The sequence below is a fragment of the Mixophyes fleayi genome, chromosome 5 (assembly GCF_038048845.1).
Source record: "Mixophyes fleayi isolate aMixFle1 chromosome 5, aMixFle1.hap1, whole genome shotgun sequence".
Taxonomy (NCBI): Eukaryota; Metazoa; Chordata; class Amphibia; order Anura; family Limnodynastidae; genus Mixophyes; species Mixophyes fleayi.
The window spans coordinates 214095724-214116814 of NC_134406.1; the positions used below are offsets into that span (position 1 = coordinate 214095724).

The 21091-nt window shown below is 37.5% G+C and overlaps 1 protein-coding gene across 7 annotated transcripts in view; it reads right to left on the reverse strand.

The window, feature by feature from the left end:
* Nucleotides 1–4645: 4645 nt before the first annotated feature.
* Nucleotides 4646–21091, reverse strand: part of SS18 (SS18 subunit of BAF chromatin remodeling complex) — a 50106-nt gene continuing 33660 nt past the window's right edge. For 2 of the 7 annotated variants that reach the window (XM_075213450.1, XM_075213448.1), the window contains 8 exons: nucleotides 20267–20351; nucleotides 16402–16555; nucleotides 15207–15428; nucleotides 13954–14121; nucleotides 13128–13232; nucleotides 8272–8364; nucleotides 7446–7568; nucleotides 4646–6522 (listed from right to left, as the gene is read on the reverse strand). In XM_075213450.1, the coding sequence (XP_075069551.1) occupies nucleotides 6359–6522; nucleotides 7446–7568; nucleotides 8272–8364; nucleotides 13128–13232; nucleotides 13954–14121; nucleotides 15207–15428; nucleotides 16402–16555; nucleotides 20267–20351 (1114 nt within the window). In that variant the 3' untranslated portion in view covers nucleotides 4646–6358. The remainder of the gene's footprint in view (nucleotides 6523–7445; nucleotides 7569–8271; nucleotides 8365–13127; nucleotides 13233–13953; nucleotides 14122–15206; nucleotides 15429–16401; nucleotides 16556–20266; nucleotides 20352–21091) is intronic. The other 5 variants (XM_075213449.1, XM_075213452.1, XM_075213454.1 and 2 more) reach the window with 5 other exon arrangements.

Consider the following 21091-nt stretch of genomic DNA (forward strand, 5'->3'; position numbering starts at 1 on the left):
ATATTCCATATAGCTGTACTATTGGGAACAACGTAATAATAAAACAAGACTGGGTATTACAGACAGAGGCAAGAGATCCCTGCTCACAAGCTTACAATCTATAGAACATTAGAGTTTTGATACATGAGATTCAGTGCTACATATTGAATATTGGTCCAGCCAGATTGTAAAGGTAGAAAGTCTTAGCGGCTATATGATCCAGTCACACAGCAATGTTGGGCAGGGGTTGGGGTCAGAGAGTTGATAGAAATGCAAGCAAGTCTTATGTGAATTGTGTAGAGGGTAGTAATAGGGTATCTTAGGGAGGTTAAGAGGGTGGTTGAAGAATTTGATAAGCTTGTATGAAGAGGTGAGTTCTCAGAGAATGCTTGAAGACTAGTGGAAAGGATTATTGGGTGAGAGAGGGAATTCCATAAAGTGAGTGCAGCCTCAAAAAAGTCCTGTAACCAGGTATGGGAGCATGTAATGAGTGTGGATGAGACACAGATCTTGAGACAAGTGAAGACATACAAGTTGGTGCACATTTGTTTATGGTCTTGTATGTTACTAGTATTTTACAATAGATTTGTTAAAAAAAAAAAAAAAAAAAAAAAAAAAAAATAGGCAAGCAAAGTTAAGTGACAGAATGGATCAGCAGTGGAAGAGGGATTTACAAAAGAAAAAAAAAAATAATCAATCTAGCCACTGTGTGCACCATGAGCCTCTCTGGAATTTACAGTAACGTTAATCAATGATCATTTTGTAATGTTTGCCACATGTATAAGAGCATGCTGCTGACTTCAGCAACCCCAGTAATGAGGCCTAGGCTTCAAGTCTGTCATGACCTACTGGAAAGATGGACAAATTATCTGCTAGAAGTGGATACTACTGGGCAAATAGGAGCAGAGAGGTTTGGTTTTATCTGCATGGGATGAGCAGTTCACGGACCTGAGTCAGTTACTAGCGAGGTAGCTGGAGACATCAGTAAAGCATTGTCAAGGTAACAGAGGTCAAAAACAGGAGAAAAACAAAGTCAACATGTGAGGCAGAAGAACAGCCAGGAAGAGGGAAGAAAAAAAAAAAAAAAAAAATCAGCCGCAGGAAACCCAAGAGAGAGAGAGAGAGAGAGAAGAGCCAGGGAAGTCCAAAGGAACTTAGTGGCACACAGTGACCATTAACAAACCTAGATGTGATCTAATATTGTGTCACTAGAGTAGTGGCAAAGTTATCCCTATATACCCGATGCAGTTCCAGCAGTCAGTGACACAACGCCAGCTGACGTCAAGAGAATCAAGACACTTTCCCTAGCAACGCATACATTATTGTTCTGATAACCAATTGCTGACTCTAGCCTCTCCCCAACAATCCCATCTTGCTAGTGACCCTGATTTTTGGCTTATGTTCTGACTGTGAATATGTAATGCCTGTCTCCAACTACATCTTGATAGCATTGCTACCATGTCCTCTCCTTGTCAACAGCTGCCTGTAGACTTTGAAATCTATTTAAATCGTTAATATACCATATAATGCTTGATAACTTTACTGTATATACATATACACACATAGAATCTAAATATTTTGGAAGACTGAAAGGCAACATAAGGATATTTTTTTTTTTTTAAATGTTACATCTCTGTTCACAACTGATGAATCCCTGTGAATAAACACAGCATTTACTTTTAATATATATTGTAAATTATAGAATTTTTAGTATCAATGTGCATACTCAATTTTAGATGCTTTTACACCTCCCTCTACCTTAATATTCCCTGTAACACTAGAATTCAGAAAGAAATATATTCTAATTGGGGTGTCAATCACACATTAACACATATATCTTTATTGCATTACTATTAAAATTAAATATTTTGCTTTTGAAGGCAAGGCAGATCCTCTTTAGCGATAAAATAAAAAAAATGGGGGAACCAATAAGTGCCTCAATAACCTTTGACTAAAGCTTGGTACACACTACACGGTTTTCGTCCAATAATCAGCTCAATCAGCCGATCAGCTCAATCAGCCGACATATGACCGCTCGTTCAAGTCGGGTCAGTGTGTGCAGTGACACGATGGTCGAAAGTCTGCCCAAATGGACGATTGTCGCCTCATTTGGTTGGTCGTACCATTTAATATTTTCGTTCCAATCTCATTTCCGTTGTATAGTGTATAAACTTCTGACTGATCCACAACAGTGAGTACGAAATTACAATAATTGCTCACAACATGGCTGTAAAAAGCCGCTAAAGGGACATCCACTCTTCCCTTTATTGTCCTAAAGGGCTAGTGTGTATGCCGTCCACAGACAAGCGATCGGACCATCGATCACATATAAAATCACTTGGCATAAAAAGTTGGTGGAAGTTTCTGTAGTGTGTACCTAACTTAAGTGTCAAGGACATCTATTTCCATACAAAGAGCTAAAGGAAGATAGTGTTGCCAGGACCTCATCTTGAATGCCCTTCTATACACACAATGACAAATGGTTACTTTTTTTTGGCCTACTTTCTACCTTAACACTAACTTGGAACACATGACTATTTGCCAATGAAATAGCTGTGGTTTAAAGGTTGTGAGTGAATAAACGACTCGCTTGAGGCCTCCAAACACTTATCTACCAAGACAGTAATCATTATGCACTTGGTCAGGTGTAGACCAGGCTGCTTGCAAACCTTTTTTTTTACCTTATAGAAGACAAAAAACTTTTTTGGTTGACAGACAATTAAAAATAAATAAAATAAAAAATAATAAAACTCAAACACGCTTTTGATGGAGAAACTGATTGAGGAGAAATTTGGGCACATTTTAATAACTAACCATCCACATTGTTCATTCACAGCTTTTGGAGTTTTACATTCTTATTCATTGTTTTTTAAGCTTTATGCTTTGTAGTTCTTCATGTGGGTCTGGGTAGAGAAGTGGATAGTAATTTGACATAATATGCCGCCCTGTATATGTATATAAAAATCACTCACCTGGCAGTCTAATTGGGAACTTGAAGTCCTGTCTGTGTTTAGCTACTGTGGGTCCAATCCGCATTTCAAGGAGCAGAGCCGTCTTTCTCATAGGGCACAATGGGCAGGTGCCCGGGGGCCCTGCAGCCCAGGGGTGTCCGTCAGAGGAAGTCAAAAAAAAACAAACACCTGGAAAAAGAAAAGAAGAAAATTCTTACCGTGCTGTCAGCTGGCGATCCGGCTCCCTCCATGGTCTCCTCCTCCGTTGCGCTCGCAGTGCATGTCGGGCGTGACATCATCACGCCCGCCATCCATTGCAGAGCGCGACGGAGGAGGAGACCATGGAGGGAGCCGGATCGTCAGCTGACAGCACGGTAAGAATTTTCTTCTTTTCTTTTTCCAGGTTTTTTTTGTATATATAGGGGCCCCGGTGCACTGCTGTGCCCAGGGGCCCAAGATGTTCTTAAGAGGGCCCGTGCAGAGAGCAGCAATACCAAAGGCCCTCCCACTAGCTCTAGCAGAGTTCTAATGAACCCAGTAGGAAAGAGATGTCTCCTGGGAATCACAGGAAACAAAGATCCAAAGCAAAGCTCATTAAGTTCCTACTGGCAAGGTTGTCCCCCAGGATCTGGCTCCGAAACTTGTTGCCAATCTCAGTTCGGCTGTAGAGTGGTTAGCATTGCTGCCACATTAATAGGCAACCAAGGACTATCCGTGAGGAGTTTGTAGGTTCTCACTATGTTTGTACTGGTTTCCTTTCAGTCCAAAACCATACATGCAGATTAATCTGCTGCTGACAAAACTAGTATGTGTGTATAATTAGGTGATACTAGACCCATGTAAAAAACCACTGAACGTCTGGCCGCTAGTTTTAGCCCCCAAGCTATAATCTTTGATACTTTCAGGTGAGCGGTTACATCCCAGTCACCAAAGTTAATGTAAAATATTCAGAACAACCCTCATGGACAGATAAGGAGATTGGGTAATTCCATTAACCAGAGACAGACCTTTGTGTAAAACTTTATAAAAGTGTTTTGCCAGCCAACTGGCATTCCAATACAGGCAGAGCAGTCAGCAAGTGCTGCAGCAGCTATACATGGTTCAAGAAACACGAGTGGTTGCAGGTGCTAGAGCCTGGTGGTGGCAGTGATCACCATCCTACAACTGGGAACACCACAGTTGAGGAGTGGTTCATTTTGTCAAGCAGCGCTGATAGGAATAGTACAAGATAACTAGTTGCTGAAAAGCAGTAAAAACTCAAAGTGTGGTGGCATAGTAAGCCCATCCTGTCATGCATATATAACAAAACAAATACATTTAACAGATTTAAATAAAACATATGTCAATCTCCATAAACCTGCTAAAGAATATATTTTTGTATTCAAATTTCAAGGAATAATTAACACTGTAAAGAATATATATACACATTATATATATACATACACACACACACACACACACACACACACACACACACCTATGGCACTTCAACAGCTCTTGGGTGATCCCAGCGTTCATTGATCAGATGTATTATGAGAAATCTTGAAATTAAACAAACAGCACAATATTTTTGTAGTTTTTAGGGGTATTTGAAAATGTTCACATTTGGTTTTTACCCCCATTGTGCATTTGCAGTTAGAGAATATCATAGTAATGAAGCTCCATTTCTTTAAATAATAAAACAGTCCGTACACATTTTACAACAAAATTAAAACTCCAAGTCACAAATAATTTATTTTTGTTTTAAAGTACATTTTAAATATCAATGCAAATACACCGGTGCAAGTTTGGCACAAAACCCATAAAACAGATGACAATAATACTGCCCGTACTAAGTTTAAATCGTGTTGTGTATTTTATTAAGTTTTAAACAGGAAAAATATTGCTCTGCAAAATAATAAACACATACAATCTCTTAACATACTTTAGATGCCAAAAAAGTATGACATACCTCTTACAATAAAGTCTTCTGTTGCTGAATTGTATTGCATAATGGTTACTCAGTCATTGAGAAATACGATGTATTGCAGTTTGCGCGCTTTATTGTTTAAATAAAATTGTGTGCTGGTCAATAGACATGAAAACATAACTCTGATCAGATGCCTGCTGAACTATAACTATATATTCCTGGAAATTGAGAGATATAACTTGCAAAAATTCTTAATTACTCAAAACAGAGCTTTCCAATTAAAAATAAAAAGGAAGGAGGAGGAGGTCACAACATTTCAGGCTGCCACATTGTAGGACAAATTTAAAAAAAAATAAAAATTAGATAACTTAACAATTGTTTTCCTGTTTTTAAAACCTACCATCATCAACATTCATGGCATATGACCAAATGTGCCCCTTAATTACTCACATTTGTAGCTAAAAAGGTATGAAATTTAATTTTACATAGTTTTAAACATCCTATTCCCGATTTTATTGTGCTGGTTTGCAGCTTTAACTTGTGACAAAATCCATAGAACAATCCTACCATGATAGAAAAGAGAAAAATACATCTCCGAAAAACCTTTTATGGAAGGTTTGAATGGTCTACTTTCTACATTAAATGGAGATCCTGGATCGTGTGATGCAACACCACCACCTAGAGGACATGAAGTGAAATAGCTTGGCATGTGAATCACTGCAGTCTTCAATAATGAATCCATATGGACTGAAAAACGTAGAAGCTGCCATTAATTGACATTGTTTTCCCGAATGTAAAAGATAAAAGTTAATAAACTCTTCAAAGGGAGATGTCCACAGTTCCAAGGAAGCAATACAACAGCTACAAGGACTGGCTACAGGAACCCAAAAGTTTTTTTTGTTTTTTTTTATTGTTGGTAGTTTCCATACTGACCCTAAAATAAAGAAACATTAACCGTGTGTTAAGACCAGAATAACTATTCTAACGTGAAAAGCATTAACTTCAAAAAGTAATTGTATGATATTTCGTTTGCAAAAGAAAACAAAAACAAAAAAAAAGTCTCTAGCCAAATCAAATAGGCATCATACACCAAAAACGTACTCTTCTGTCCAGAACAATGAAAACTGATGTTGCAGTGGGCATTCTTTATACCTCCAGGTAGAATCTCCAACAGTGGCCCATTAAACATAATTATTCCAATTGGTCTCACGCTTGCCCCCCTCCAATGAGGTATAAAGTAGTTGCTCTGTAGCCCTTCCCTTTTCAGTGCAGAATAAAAGCAGGATCACTGTAAAATTTCTGCTTACACTGTATATAGCAGCAAGAAAAGCACAGCATTAATCTACATATTAAGCTGTAAACTATAATGCTATAACTTATAGATCTAACCCCTAGCAATCATGTTACCATTGTAAACTGTGACTTGAAAATAGATCCTGACGACAGGAATAAAAAACAAAAAGTATTATTCATTGAGTTTTGGCCTAAATGTGGTTGGTTGGTTTTTTTTGGTCATTATTTATACAACCGGTGGCCTGAAAGGCTCTACCTGATCATATCCATAAGGTCTCTGCTGCTGTGGCTGTGATGGTCCTGGCTGTGTAGGTCTGTATGCCACATACTGCTGACCCTGTCCCTGAGTGTAGTTGGGGTATTGAGGTCCTGGACCACTCTGTGAAGGACCTAGGGTAAAGGCAGAATATTAAAACAATTGTACCAATACACATTATTACATAAAAGACAAAACAGTGTATTATGGAGATTAACTTTTAATCAAATTAAATAATTGTAACAATATTCAGGGGATGTTAGAAGTTGGATAAAAAGATGTAACCTGATAAAAGGGAGCAGGTAGCAAGTACCGCACCTCTGGTCCTTGTGACCAATAATATACTCTCTGGACCCTTTTCAAACAATATTGACACCAAATATAGAGGTCCATGCTCACTACTCCTGTTCAGTAAATCTCTTCCCACCAGTCCCTACTTTGTCAATCTTGACTGCACCATGAGACAAGGTTTAAATTGCTCTGGGGTTTTTGTAATTTAATACTTCCAACTAAGTGCACAACTGCGGACGCCTTGTGGCGCCTTATAAATAAAAATTAATAATAATAATTAATAAATGTAATGTTTGAGCAGCATGTTTTTCAGGGGTCATAGTACTTACTGGCGTCTCTGCTCCTCTCTATAGCTCCATATTGTTTCTGAAGGGTAAGGAGCAGCTACTATTTTCTTCCTGTGAACACCCCCTTCCACTAAACTCACTAGTGCAATCCAATGACAGGGTGTGTAGCTATACAGGAGAACAAGGTAAGGACAGCCATGAGCAAACAGCATATCAATGAAAGAGCTACCACTCAATGGGCAATTGAAGGCATCCTAGTGTGGTGTTTTAGACGTGTTCTTCCTTCATCCATTTAGTGATCTTTTAAAACTTGCTTTGTGTTAAACTCTCTCTCAAAAATGTTGCCATTATGAAATCTTATTGGTCTTTAAGTAAAAAAATATATATCATGATATATCAGTCTGTGAAATCAGCAAGCAGTAAAGGCTGATTTGAATCATGTTAGTACACAAGACTATTTGCACTGACTAAATACTCACCATAACCTTGCTGTTGGCCAGGATAACCTTGCTGGCTTGGGTACTGCTGCTGCTGGGGTGGGTAGCCTTGCTGCTGTGGTGGCCCTTGATAGGTTTCTTGCTGTTGACTATACTGTGCGTTTCCTGAAGGCGAATTTAAAACGTACACAACAAAGGAAGGAAATTAAAGGCCAGGCTTTAAATTTCATAATTTACAACCAACACCAAACAGGAAAAAAAAAAAATACAAAACCAATATAAAATAAAAGAAAAAGAAAAAACACAGTAAAAAAAAATACTACTAAACACCAAAACATAAAAATCAAACATAAGGAGAAAAATCAGCCCACAAACTTAATAAAGCGAGCTTTGCAAGTTTGGACTGCAGCAATTTTTTCAGCATCCTTGGCAAACGAGCAATACATTTACAGAGTATCACAGTCTTGTGACCATGATGTAAGAGTAAAGAAAAACATTAAGACAGCTTAAAGAGCACATACTAGCTAGACATGATCAGAAAGCTGGTACCTAAAGACAAAATGTGTGTGTGTGTGTGTATGTAAATAGGATGGAAATATCTAATGGATTATTTAGTTAGGTTTCTTTTGCTAACAAACTTTGGAAAATGAACATGTTTTAGTAATTTAGTGAGTAAGGGCTTGTGAATAATTACTGTGTTGAAGGTTGATGCCTAGCTTTATTGTGTAAAATGAAAATAAATAAGCCAACACTAAGCTTTCTAGAAAGATTGATGTGGACATGTTTTGTGAAAAGATCTCTCATTCCGGGATTGGCAAACGGAAAAAGATTGATATATGTGAGTGTGTGTGTGAAGGTATATAGATACCTCCTTCGTAGTAATGTTGTGAGGAATCCTCGTAAGGCCTATCGTAGCCTTGTTCAGGATACGACGGTTGCTGATAACCGTAATCATTATGACCTACATCAATTCGACAAGAAACAGGAAGAAACGTTAATCGCCTGTTGCTAGAGATGCATATAAGTAGTTTTACTTATTTCAGCTCATGAATTAAGAATATTTCACATTAAAGACTTAAGAGTAAGTATACAGCAATTTGAAGCACAATAACGGCTTGAAATCCATTCCTGGCTAGCTAGTAAAAACTCATATTTAGAACTATAAATATAACTATATATCAACCTACTTATGAGTTAAAGGGCTTTCTATTTAGAACATTGGTAACAATATATTTTTTTCTTGCATGAACCTAAAAATTAAAAAAAACATTCATATACAGCAAAATGAAACAAGATAAACAGCATAATGTCTCAAATTCTGAAATCTTTTAAAGGAGTCGCTCAAATTCTGAAAGTCATTTTGCAACAGACAAAATATTCTTTGAAGTTCCTGTGAACTACAGTGTAATTCCTCAAATGTTCTTTATTTTTTGGCTACCTCAGCAAAGTGAAGCACTTTTTGAAGGGTTACAAGTTAATTGTAATTTAATAATTCTCCCATCCTTTAATAGGATAAGTTTATAATAGAACTCATTTTTAATACTTGGGAGACAGTGGACATGTCCTTTGCTTAGTTTCTATAATGTTTATTTAATCCCAAATAAAAATCATTCCAGTTATATGAAATCCAAAAATACCATGTGTCCGATTCAGCTTTGGATGAAAGTCCATTTGCGTGCCGTATCTTACGTGAAGTAGCTCTGTTAATACTCAGAAACAGACCTTACACCAATGAACGCAAGTCATGTCTGAACCCAAAGGACACTCAAAACTTGCAGGGTGGAATGGGGCATGTGAACAAAGGAAATGTACAGTAAGGGCGTACCAACACAGATGTGGCCAATTGAAGTCCTGGGTTGTTTTTTTTCCTTCTTTATAGCCGTATTGTTTGCACCAACTACAGGGAACACTAAGTGTCAACTGATAGGACTGTCACAGCATAGTCCATTTAAAAAAACTACAAACGTGCGTGCCAGTAGCTACCACAGTTGTTTATGCAAGTAAGAGCAACTATAAAACACACATTTGTATGTACAATATTGCATTGAAAATAACCTGATGTATTTTACAATAAAAATAATGTGGTTTTTTTAAACGATTAAAGTAGTAAGAGTTAATCTAATATATTTCTTTGTGCATGCGTTCTGATAGTATCCTGCACTGTGTTCTACCTGTCCAAGGACAAGTGAAGTTTAGCTAGAGTTCTTATACTCGAATTCAAATGGAAACAAATTGAGATCCATTTGTATATGAATACAGTCAGAACTACAAGGACCATGCACACACACACACACAATATATATATATATACACACACACACACACATACACAAATTGAATGCTAGTAATTTACTTTTCCTCCCTTTGCAGCAAACTACTCTGCTAGATGTTCTTTTCTATTCAACTATTAGAGGGCATGCCGAATCTCTCTTCTACAACATGAACGTTGTAAGTAAGAAGGTGTAAGCAAATGCCATCTCCATTTAATTTTACAGGTTAGTGCACAACACAATTTGTTCCTACACGGTGTATAAAAAGAACAGATGTGCTATGAGTATTACAGTCTGCTGAATAACTGAGCAGACCAACAATTGACATATTTTAAAGTGTATTGGTGAAATCTAATAACGGTCAATTTTTCGAGATTTAAAAAAACAACAAAAAAAAACAACCTGTTTCCCCACTCATTTTAGTGTGTGCACTAAATGTAGAAGGTCCCTTAAAATAAAAATGGCCAAAACTGCATGGAGCTCCCTAGCATTGTTAATAGTCACCCACCCCTTCCAAGAGATTCTTAATTCTTTAATTAGGCTCCATTGATGTGGGATCAAAGCAGGAAGTCTCTGGAACTCCCATTCCAACAGCCAGTGTGTGACGCCACTTGTGATTAGCTGGGGGCAAAGGGGACTCAAAGTCTGTTTTTTAAAAAAAAAAATCAGAGCTTCTCACTTTAGTGTCAATGGCCCATTCATTTCAATGGGGCTTCAGCATGTAATTCACATGAAACATAATTGAAATGAATGACACACTAAAACAAGTGGGAAAAGCTCTGTAAGGGGAGCTAAGGGAGGACAGAAACCTCCCGTGGAGCAGAAGGACACTATTACTTCATCACCCTACTTCTCGATTGCAGAAAACACTTTTTTTGAGAATCTATATTTCAATTTGCTTTTAACATACCGATTACCTTATAAGTAGGAGATATCTGATATTGGACATTTAGAAAACATGCAATGTTAACTTGGGGCATGATAGCATAACATAATTAAGTAAAACTTAAAAATACAGATATCTCCTTTGAAACTAACTTCATAAAAGGGAATCAAAATGCGTGAAATAGATAACACGGTTATAAAGTCCTTGTGCAACTTTAATAACCTTGGATGTACACAATAGACGTACAGAGTTGCACAAGGACTTTACAACAAACCTAAGTATATATGTATACAATAGTAATATGTTTTTATAAAGGTTATACAATGCCGACAAGATATTTAGGCCCCCCCCCCCCCAAAAAATAGTAAAAAAATAGATGTTACAATCATTTTTACTCTAGGCTCAGAAAATCAGATTTCAGTCATAAGTACCTTTCGCATCAATTTATACATATATGATATGTAGATGCTTGCTTGCTAAACTTACATTCAAAGGGATTAACAAAGATTTGGCTCATTTGTTTGAATACATTCATTAATACAGTTTACAGAGATTGTAAAGGCAAAGTCATACTGACATCTGCAGAGCACACCTCATTGACATTTTAAAAAAGCACAATTTAAAGTTTGCTTTGTTTTAACAGCCCAACTATTTTGCATAGCATTTAATTTATGTGCAGAGTTGCTGTGAGGTGCATACTTTGCACCTGTCTTACAGGCACATAGTTACAGGGCTCCACTTGCATGTGAACGATCCAGCTTCAACTCTCAAAACACAAAGGGCTGCAAGGTTCTGATATGTGTGGATGTAAATGGCAGAAGTTGCGCAGAGGTGCAGAGTAACAAATTTGTGAATAAAACAAGCAATTACAACTATGGCCAACTCTAATAAATGCATATATTTATTTTTTTTAACTGGTGAAGTCTCTCACCAATTATTTACAAAAATTGATGAAGGGGGCCCTTTTTCAGAGTTTGCATCTAGAGTCAAACTGTGGGGACTCGCTCAGGTCAACGACCACTTTATCAACACTGTTTTGCATTTAAAAATAAAATGATATAATTTTGGATGTGGCACGTCTAAACAAAAAAAAACAAAAAAACCTGCATATATAATGTTATACATAAATACACATTTTTATTCACAAACAAGCAGTGGCATTTGCTAAATGGAGAAAAATTACATGCAGAAAACATAAGACATGCCTTTAGCTTTCACTGGACAAGTTTGCGTAGTATATGAATTTTTATGCTTTCAGTGTCACAAAGTAAACGATGATACAATGACTGCAGCAAATACTGAAGAGTATTAATACACATCTAAGAGATACTATGTAACCTTACGAATAGGCCAAAAGCAGACATTTCCTTATGGCATCTTGTGATTATATTATACCAGCCTAAGTGTCATGTGACAGGAGGCCTAATAAGGAGACTGACACATGGAGTAAATTACAGACAGCCATTATTACAGCTGAACTGTAATAAAGATCTGATTTTTAAATATTTAAAATGAAAATTATTTCCGTAACAAATGTGAGGATACGGTTCTCAATATTGTAAGAATAAAATGAACACTGAATTTGGAAGAGGATTTTTTTTTTTTAATACTTAGTAATGAAGACCAATTTAAGGACCATACAAAAATAACTTGCTGGGTTATAGCAGATTATCTCATGTCTGTGCCTGTAAAGAGATCTGTTGATTTAATTTAGAAACGTTTCCTCCACCTGCTGATAGATGTTTATGGAACATGCCTCATCCTATAGATGAGTCACACTTCATGGAATCGGCTTGGCACTTACTATACACTACCGATACAGGATTAAGAGGGCAGATATACTTCTCACACCTTTGTCAGGACTCTTCCATTTATACATTAACCTCCAATGTAGATGCCAAATTTACATAATGTAGAAGTGGTAAGTTAGAGGGTTATAACAGAGTGCAAAAATGTTAGATCAAAGAGGTTTTTTTTTAGTTTTTATTCTAAGCATAATTACAATTTTTTCCCCCCATCACAAGTGAATATTCTGAAACTACATAGCTTCTAGTACAAGTCTCACATGCCAGGTAGCAATTGAATTAACTTTTCTTTTTTTTTTAATGCACTTTAGTTCAGAAAAGACTTAGATGCACCTCCAATAAAGAATTACATTAATTACGTGGATTATAACCTAAATATTGAGGCTGATGTCTTCTCACACAAGTAGGACAACCCAGAAAGTGGAGATACTGAATATACTCTAAATACAATTTACAGGTTGGACTTTAAAGTGATCACTTTCAGGCTGAAGATGCCGGGCAATCGCTCCTAAACCCCATCTAAATGAGTTGAGTTTTCTTTAAATGTTAAAAACAAGCCTTTCAAATCTGACTATGATACTAAGTAAATCAACAATGGATAATGTGCAACCAAATACAGTTTCGGAGATCTAAAATTATTTTAGATATTATTTGCCCTAAAGTGTGTTAAAGGAGTTGCATAAGTTTGTATATCCAGCGTGGTGTAGCTACCAAAAAAAATTAAATAAAAAAAAAATTAAATTTTATTCTAAAGAAAAATTACCTTCAGGGTAATATTGTTGGTTAATGCCTTCAGAAGGACCTTGCCCACTATGACTGTATTGGTCTCCATAATAGTCTTCTTGGCCTGAGTACTGTTGTGGTGGACCTAAAAAATTGTTCATTTTATTAACGTTTGTTCATTTTGTAAAAGTCATTCTTCATGACCTGTATCTATGCTAGATATGGACACATTCCAAAACTCAACCCGATGAACAGAGCATGTGCCCCTTTCTGCTCAACACTTTTTGACAACAGGCTATTAATGGCAGCCCCCCCTCCCATTCATTTGCCTTGAGTCATGTGAACTGGTTCCCTACAATGAGAATGCACTGTGATATTACAGAGGCCGCAGACACCCCCCCCCCCCCCCCCATTTCCAAGCAACCACACAGACGTGAGGATTTTTTTCATTTTAGGAGGAAGTGTAGTGCCAGGTTCTACTGGTTCCTGGCAGATACATGGTCAAGGAGGGAGGTGCTGGAGAGCTGGGTGCTACAGGCTGGTGCATTGCACTGACTTAGATGCCACAGGCTGGTATATGTAACAAACATTTTGAAACGCTTGTCACCTGTTACAAAATTGCTGGTTCCTAAATTCTGTCCTTAAATTTCCAGATTAATTTGCTTTAAGCTTAGAACTAAAAGGAAAGTTATTTCAATGAACTAACACAAAACCATTATCCAGCCACTATAGCTTTCACTAACATTTGCTAACGTGTCAATGTACTAATATGTCCAACCATCTGACCTACGTGCTTGCAGTGCGTAAATGGATCATGTAAATGATGGCTTGTTAGTTTGCAAGGTAAAAAACAATCATGTTCTTACCTTGCTGTGGAGGTCTGTAAGGTGGAATTTGCCTCTGACCCATCATGTGATTCCCTTGGTTAACTTGGCCCATCATTCCAATAGGTGGCTGTTGTCCCTGGTAATGCTGTGCACCGCCCTGAGGCATGTTATATTGCTGTGAAGAAGGCTGCTGGTGCATCATTGGACCTGAAAAATAAAAAATGCCTCAAGGTTATTTATGAAACATTCAAGAATATTTTACAAATTTGGTCTACAGCGACTGATTACAGTAGTACAGTGACTGTACGCCAGTACTTTGTGCCAATCTACACTGACCCTTGCTAACTCTTTAGTAGTTCCTAACACAAGATTGAACCAAGAAGTCCCACCTACATTAAACCAGCAACAGATAATAGAAGGTCCACCAAACTCCTCCTTCGATGTTTCATGAGGGAGGTATTTTCTAAGTGAGGGGAAGGAACTTGGAAGCGTCAGCCAGTGCCTGGGTGCCTAGTAACTGAGACAATATGTTTGGATGTTCTGTGTCCATGGTCACAGGTAGATACCAGGAGACCAACAAAACTTTTTCCAACACTCCCATGCATTTATATTTGTTCCACTGAATCCTACATGTTATAATTAACAGTCTTAAATCACATCAAATCATTTTTTTGGGTGGCCTCCCAGTTATGTCAGGCAGGTTTATATTTTGGCCTCCCAAACAATTGTTTGGTCTTACAAAATGTACACTTTAAAAAAAATCAAATGAAAATCAGTCTCTCACACTGATATATATCTGTGCATGTTGTTACATTGCAGCTGTCAGAAATGCAACTATAGTTTACATTAGCCTGATAATGTCAGCATATACTTTAACTCTCTCTCCCCTGTATTCATTGATAGCAGCAGAATTTTGCTCATAGCCAATGAGTGACACTAAGTAGTAGAATAGTGTGCGATACCTGGATTCCTTCCTCTGCTGCCGCTAATGTAGGTGGCAAGAAGTGGTAGGGGGAAACGAGTAAGATCAGCAGCGGACTGCCGGCAACAAGAGGGCATCTTTTTGTGTCAGACACTTCTGGGAGTCACCAAAAGGGCTTAAAGTAATCTGGCACAATGTTAATTAGCATCCTGGGGCACCTGCAATTATGTTTGACACCTTTTATACCCCCCATCCCTCTAAACAACAACTATTTTAATTTGCATTGTTTCAATCAATTCTGTCTCATCTTCGATGTCCCCATTTGACCATTTGCAGCATACAGCTTCGGCTTATATGAAAAAACGCTTACCTTGATTTGGCTGCATATTCATGCTTGGCCTGGGGCCATAGGTGCCCATTGACTGGCCTTGACTCATAGTCATCTGATTCTGGACTGGAATATTTTGTGAAGATGGCACAGAATGGTTATATCCTCCCATGGAACCATGATTACTAGAAGGCATAGACATTGAGCTATTTGTCATGTTATGTTGATTAGGTCCTGGTCCTTGCATAGGCATATGGTTTGGTCCTTAAAGAAAACAGAACAAAACATTAAATAAGACTCTTTACATGAACATTTAGATGGATCACAAGCTAGACTAATATTTTAACAGATAACCTACATGATTCCCATATAGATCTGCCCCAACCATTACAAACAGAACGCCTAGAACACACACAGAAAAGCAGGCAATATCTATTTGCATTATAAATAGAAAAGTAAAAATAGGTTATATTGAGGGGACTAATCTCATATGCAATAGCAAGTCAGATTTATTTTTCCCTACAAATCGAAATCATTTTTAAAATGGATAGCAAATTTATAACTCCAAAATAAAAATAGTTCCAAGTATTAATGATCAGAGTATAAAAGGCTGTTCATCCTCTCAATTGATTATGTTTATGTTTTTAATACTGAGAAAAATAAACCTTTACTGTCACAACAACATTTTGTCATTCTACAAAGGCTTAAAATAGTCTTAATTACCACCTTAACAAACATTGGGGAATACACTCTCCCATACTTCAGAATAGATTAAATAAAGAAAAACCAGCTTCTTAGGCATTAACATCTAGGTAAAGAGTGCAATTCTTCATTACATGAAACGGTAAACATCAAATCATGACCTAGCAGTGAAAGGGTGAAGCAGCAATAAAACGTACCTCTGCTCTCAAAGGGATTTATTTTTGTGGAGCCAATGGCCAATCTGTACAGAAAGCTTTTGAGAGCCAGCTGTATTGTGTGGTTTCACAGACTAAATTTAGACCGTTCTGTTCATCACAGCAATGCTGTGTGTCAGCCACATCAAAGCCCAAGGGCAGAAAGATAAACAGTGAATACAGGTCACGTAGCTCTGTAGCTAACAAACTGTAAGAGAGCTTACACTCCAGGGTATTCAATGCAGTTTTGTCATCAACAATCTAGCATCCCCAGAGCTTCCACGTCGGCCGGTTGCTAAGTAACCTTGGTGTTAATACCTTAGAGAAGAAATTATTCTTACCAGGCATCTGGCCATTCATCTGGTTTTGCATGTGTGGTGCAGATGGAGCCCCTCCTACCATCCCTTCTGAAGGCATGTTGTGTGATCGTGGTGGTTGTGGAGGGCCACTTGGATTCATCCCTGCCGGACCCATAGGCATAGTCGGTGTGGGTAGCTAAAGCAGATTGAAAAGATAATTCAATACAAATTACAAATGAAAAAGTAAATGCATTACGTTACTACACACGCTGGCTTGATTAAGGAAATACACAACAGTCCACATGCTATTACACAGCAAACAAGTTTCAATAATTACAGATGAGACCTCTATAGTTTTTATTTAGAAATACCAGGCCGAGTTATTCATTCCTGTAACAGAACCAGGGCCCAGCACTGCAATAAAGAAGGTACTAAAAGATTTTCTACCTTTACAGAACTTTCAATTGACTGCCTTGCACCTGCTCTCTGGTAACTTTTACCAGCTAAATAACCATTTCTAAGCCTCTTCTGTGCTTTCCAGCCACGTAATTATATCCTTAGCCATAGTTTACTTTTGTTGACCTAGGATAGAGAATGAATAATATATATATATATATATATATATATATATATATATATATATATATATATATATATATATATATATATATATATATATATATATATATATATATATACATATACACACACACACACACAAATCTGCTGCCTTGATACAATTGCATCTCAGTCAGTAGACAAAGTAGCACTGTGTTGTACCTTGAGTAACAAAATTTAACTTTCCCTGAAACTAGATAGTTAAGGCAATGGGTTTAGACAAAACTGCAGGATGACAAGCCAATAACTGAAGGTAGAAGACACTCATTAATGCAAATCATAAAGTAAAATTCTCTTTAAAAGGCAAGAGAATGAACCATGTTTACAAACTGGTGGTGCTGAAAGTATTGTGACCAGTGAGTTAACATATAAGCTCTTGTGCAATCAAGTTTACAGTACCATTAACTGGGGCGGTAACACCAGATTCCATCAAATCTTAGACCCATAACTTTTGCCCTCTTGTGTATTCCTTACATTCACTGGCCACATAGATACTTAATTATTTTCTCCAGTTATGCCTCATCTGTTAAATTATTTACATTTGCTGATAAATATTCAATACATGTAATGTTCAGTATTCATTTTATTGCATTATATTCACTCCAATACTAGTTTAAAACAAAAATTTTAATTAACTTTCTCACAAAAGGTTAGTGGCTGAATATTCAAAAATGAATGTATCTGCAATATATTACACTGCATTAAAAGGGGAATGCTCCCTTGTCGAACTCCCTCAAGTAAGTTAGCGCCAACAACTATATGGTATTCAGGAGCTAAATCAGTATGACAGCATGGGCAGCACGGTGGCTAAGTGGCTAGCACTTCTGCCCTATAGCACTGGGGTCATGAGTTCAATTCCCGACCATGGCCTTAACTGTGTGGCGTCTATGTTCTCCCCGTGTTTGTTTCCTCCGGGTGCTCCGGTTTCCCCCCACACTCCAAAAACATACTGGAAGGTTAATTGGCTGCTAACAAATTGACCTTAGTCTCTGTGTGTGTGTATGTTAGGGAATTTAGACTGTAAGCTCCAATGAAGCAGGGACTGATGTGAGTGAGTGCTCTGTACAGCGCTGCGGAATTAGTGGCGCTATATAAATAATGATGATGATGACGCAAAACCCCCAATATAAGATTTTCCAGAATGACACAACATTCAGTGTTTGAGCACTAGACTAAACCTACAATTACTCACTAGATAGGTGGCCATGCTTAGATCTCTAATGAGAAGCAGAAGATTACTTATTCTGAAAGATCTTCAGAACAGAACATTTTGAGCGCAATTATTTACAAGGTGGATTGTCCCTCACCGGACTATATGGGGTGGTGGGGTGATACAGCACTTCTATATTAACAGTATTCTAGGGGATCTTTCTCTAGGGAGTGTTTTCATCTGATGTAGGATGGAGCGCCTGTAACAATTTACCACCACTATTTCGGCTAAAGTAGAGAATGAAATCGCCCATGAAACCCTCAATATCCTTTGTAAAAATTGCTAGATTCAAGGCATGAGAACAAGAGTCCCTGTTAACACAGGGAAATGGTTTAAAATAAGCCAGGAGACTTAGTGCTATGGTCTGTTCTCTGGGGCAGAGACTAGAGGTACATCTCTGGCTGTCTAGCTTGCAACTAAGACGCTAATTGTACAAGTGTCTGCTTGATCTCCATGTCAACCATAGAGCCAGAATGAATTACTAAAGAAAGAGTGGCCTGAGGACTGGAGCGCCCTGTAAGTCATCTGTGCAAGCTCACTGTAGACCAGCATGTCTCCTGCAACAATGACCAAAGTTAATAACAAGTGCTTGAGAACCTGCGAAGGGAACCCTTGGGCAGAGGGCTTACGTGGTTTACAAATATTGTCCAACTGGTTGAATCAAGGCGAATACCAAAGCATTCCCTTGTCACTGACTAGAGCTCCTAGGTGGACACATGGTAAAAGTGTCTTGTGCAAGTTATTTTCTTATGTTGGAGTGCCATCTTGTGGATAATTCCGCAAAACGCCTGGAAAATTGATGCTGTGGTGTGTTTTGCAGAACTTTTTCTTGTACTTATAATAAGCTGTCATCCCTGCTAGTCTGCCATGTGTGGACTTTAATAAAGTATACATGCAAAGACTAATGTTATGGGTCTCGTATTTCTACTTACATGCATTTAAGGATATGAAGGGCAGGGCAATATATAGACAGGTTATCTGTTGGTGGACAAGTCCCTTGAAAAAAAGTATTAAATTATAAACTTGGAAAAATAAATAAAATCAATTAAAAAAAAAAAAAAAAAAAAAAAAAAGTGTATTTTGGTGCATTCAGGCCATCTACATTTGTGCCACCTCAAACACACAGCGTTTTAAAAATTTGATCTATTCACATAAGCTGTTGAATGAAAGCATTTCACATTTTGTGAATTGCTAACATACTCAAACGGCCGTGCTCCAGACATCATATCAGTTTATCAGCAGACAAGTGCTTTTATTATTCTTGGATAAATAGTAAGAACATCCTGTTATAAAAACTTGTCTTATGTATTACTAAAGGAGATTATTAAGGCATAAATCTTTAGATTAGGGGTATGAAATTTGAACCTGAAAGGACTCCAAAATGCAGCATCTAAATGTACATTACATATATTTTTTACTGTTTAAGTGTCACCGGCAATAGCTTGTCAATCTCCACTTAGCTACAATAGGATTAAGTACCAGATAGCATCAGCAAGTATTAGCTTTTGGTGCTCCACTATAGGAACGATTCCACAGTATGTGCTTGCGTCAGGACATCAACATGTTTGTTCAAGAAGTCTGGCAGTTCCAGTATTACTAGGTTTTCACCCTCCGAGCCGCCATATTAATGCTGATGAACAAGTCACCATTGATAGCAGTCAACGGACATGCAGTGAAGATTGCACTGCTGGTTTATAATTGGTCATCAGCAGTGGGAAATGGGAAAGCAATGGTTAGGAAGGATGTGAACTGCACCATCTTGCATAATCTGATTTATTTAGAAGCGCTCATTTTACTCTGACGTTTTCATAAAAATCAGTCCTAAACATTGAACAACAAACATTTTGCATTACTGACATCAGACGCTTTTTAAACATTTCAATTAAGCATATACCACCATGGAATTTTCTTTGCTCTTGTTAGGTAGCTCACACCAAGAGATACCAAAATGAAACTAATCAGCATGTTTTCTGGATCTCTTGGCTGGATAACAAGTAGTGCAACTATTTGACCACATTCACATACTCCTGTTGAGAGCCACAAACCAGGTTAGTTTAACAGTAGTTTAGGTCTACTTACTGCTGGTAGTAAAGGTTGCATATTTTGATTGGAGTCTGCTATGGTAGCCAAGTAAACCAGATTTGTGTGTAACATTTGTTGATACCTATTTAGAAAAAAAATAAAAAGTAAAAATGTTGGTTGACAATAACCATCCAATTTCAACAAACCATTAGAGAAATCGGCTTATTCTACATAAAGTAAAACTCAACTCGTTCTTTAGAAATTAAACTATTAGGGGCATATTCAATTAGGTCCGGCGATCGTGACACGCGCAAGTGCCAGTACAGTACCGCAACATCACGTATTTCCCTTTGCAATCCTATGGGGTGCGCACGGAAACCTGCAGCGCTAACTGGAAGTGTGCAGCCGCAAAATCGTGATCGCCGCACCTACCTGAATATGCCCCTTAAACTTTACTAGCTGCACTTTTGACCTTTGACTTTTAATAATACAGCGCAAGCCATTTTTAGAGTGCGGTTCATTAAAGTCAAGCTAAATCACAGCAGTGAAATAAATAACATGCATTACTATACAGTCACCAAAAGCCCAGGTCTGTATACCAGTAGACTCTACTTGTTAGTCCATGCCTAGACTCTCAGAAGCAATGTAATCATGAGACAACATAGCAGCACAGACAGAGGAAGATTTAAAAAAAAAGAACAAAAAAAAAACATTTTGAAGCCAAGAAAATTACATCTACAAAGTATGTTTAATGCACTATTGTGCTTTATTATTTCCTATGTGACAAGTACATTTCAGCCAGCAATGTAGTGGGTATGTACAATGTAGTGTACCACTATTTTTCTCAAGTATTAATTTTTTAAATAGAAGGCTTATCTCTTT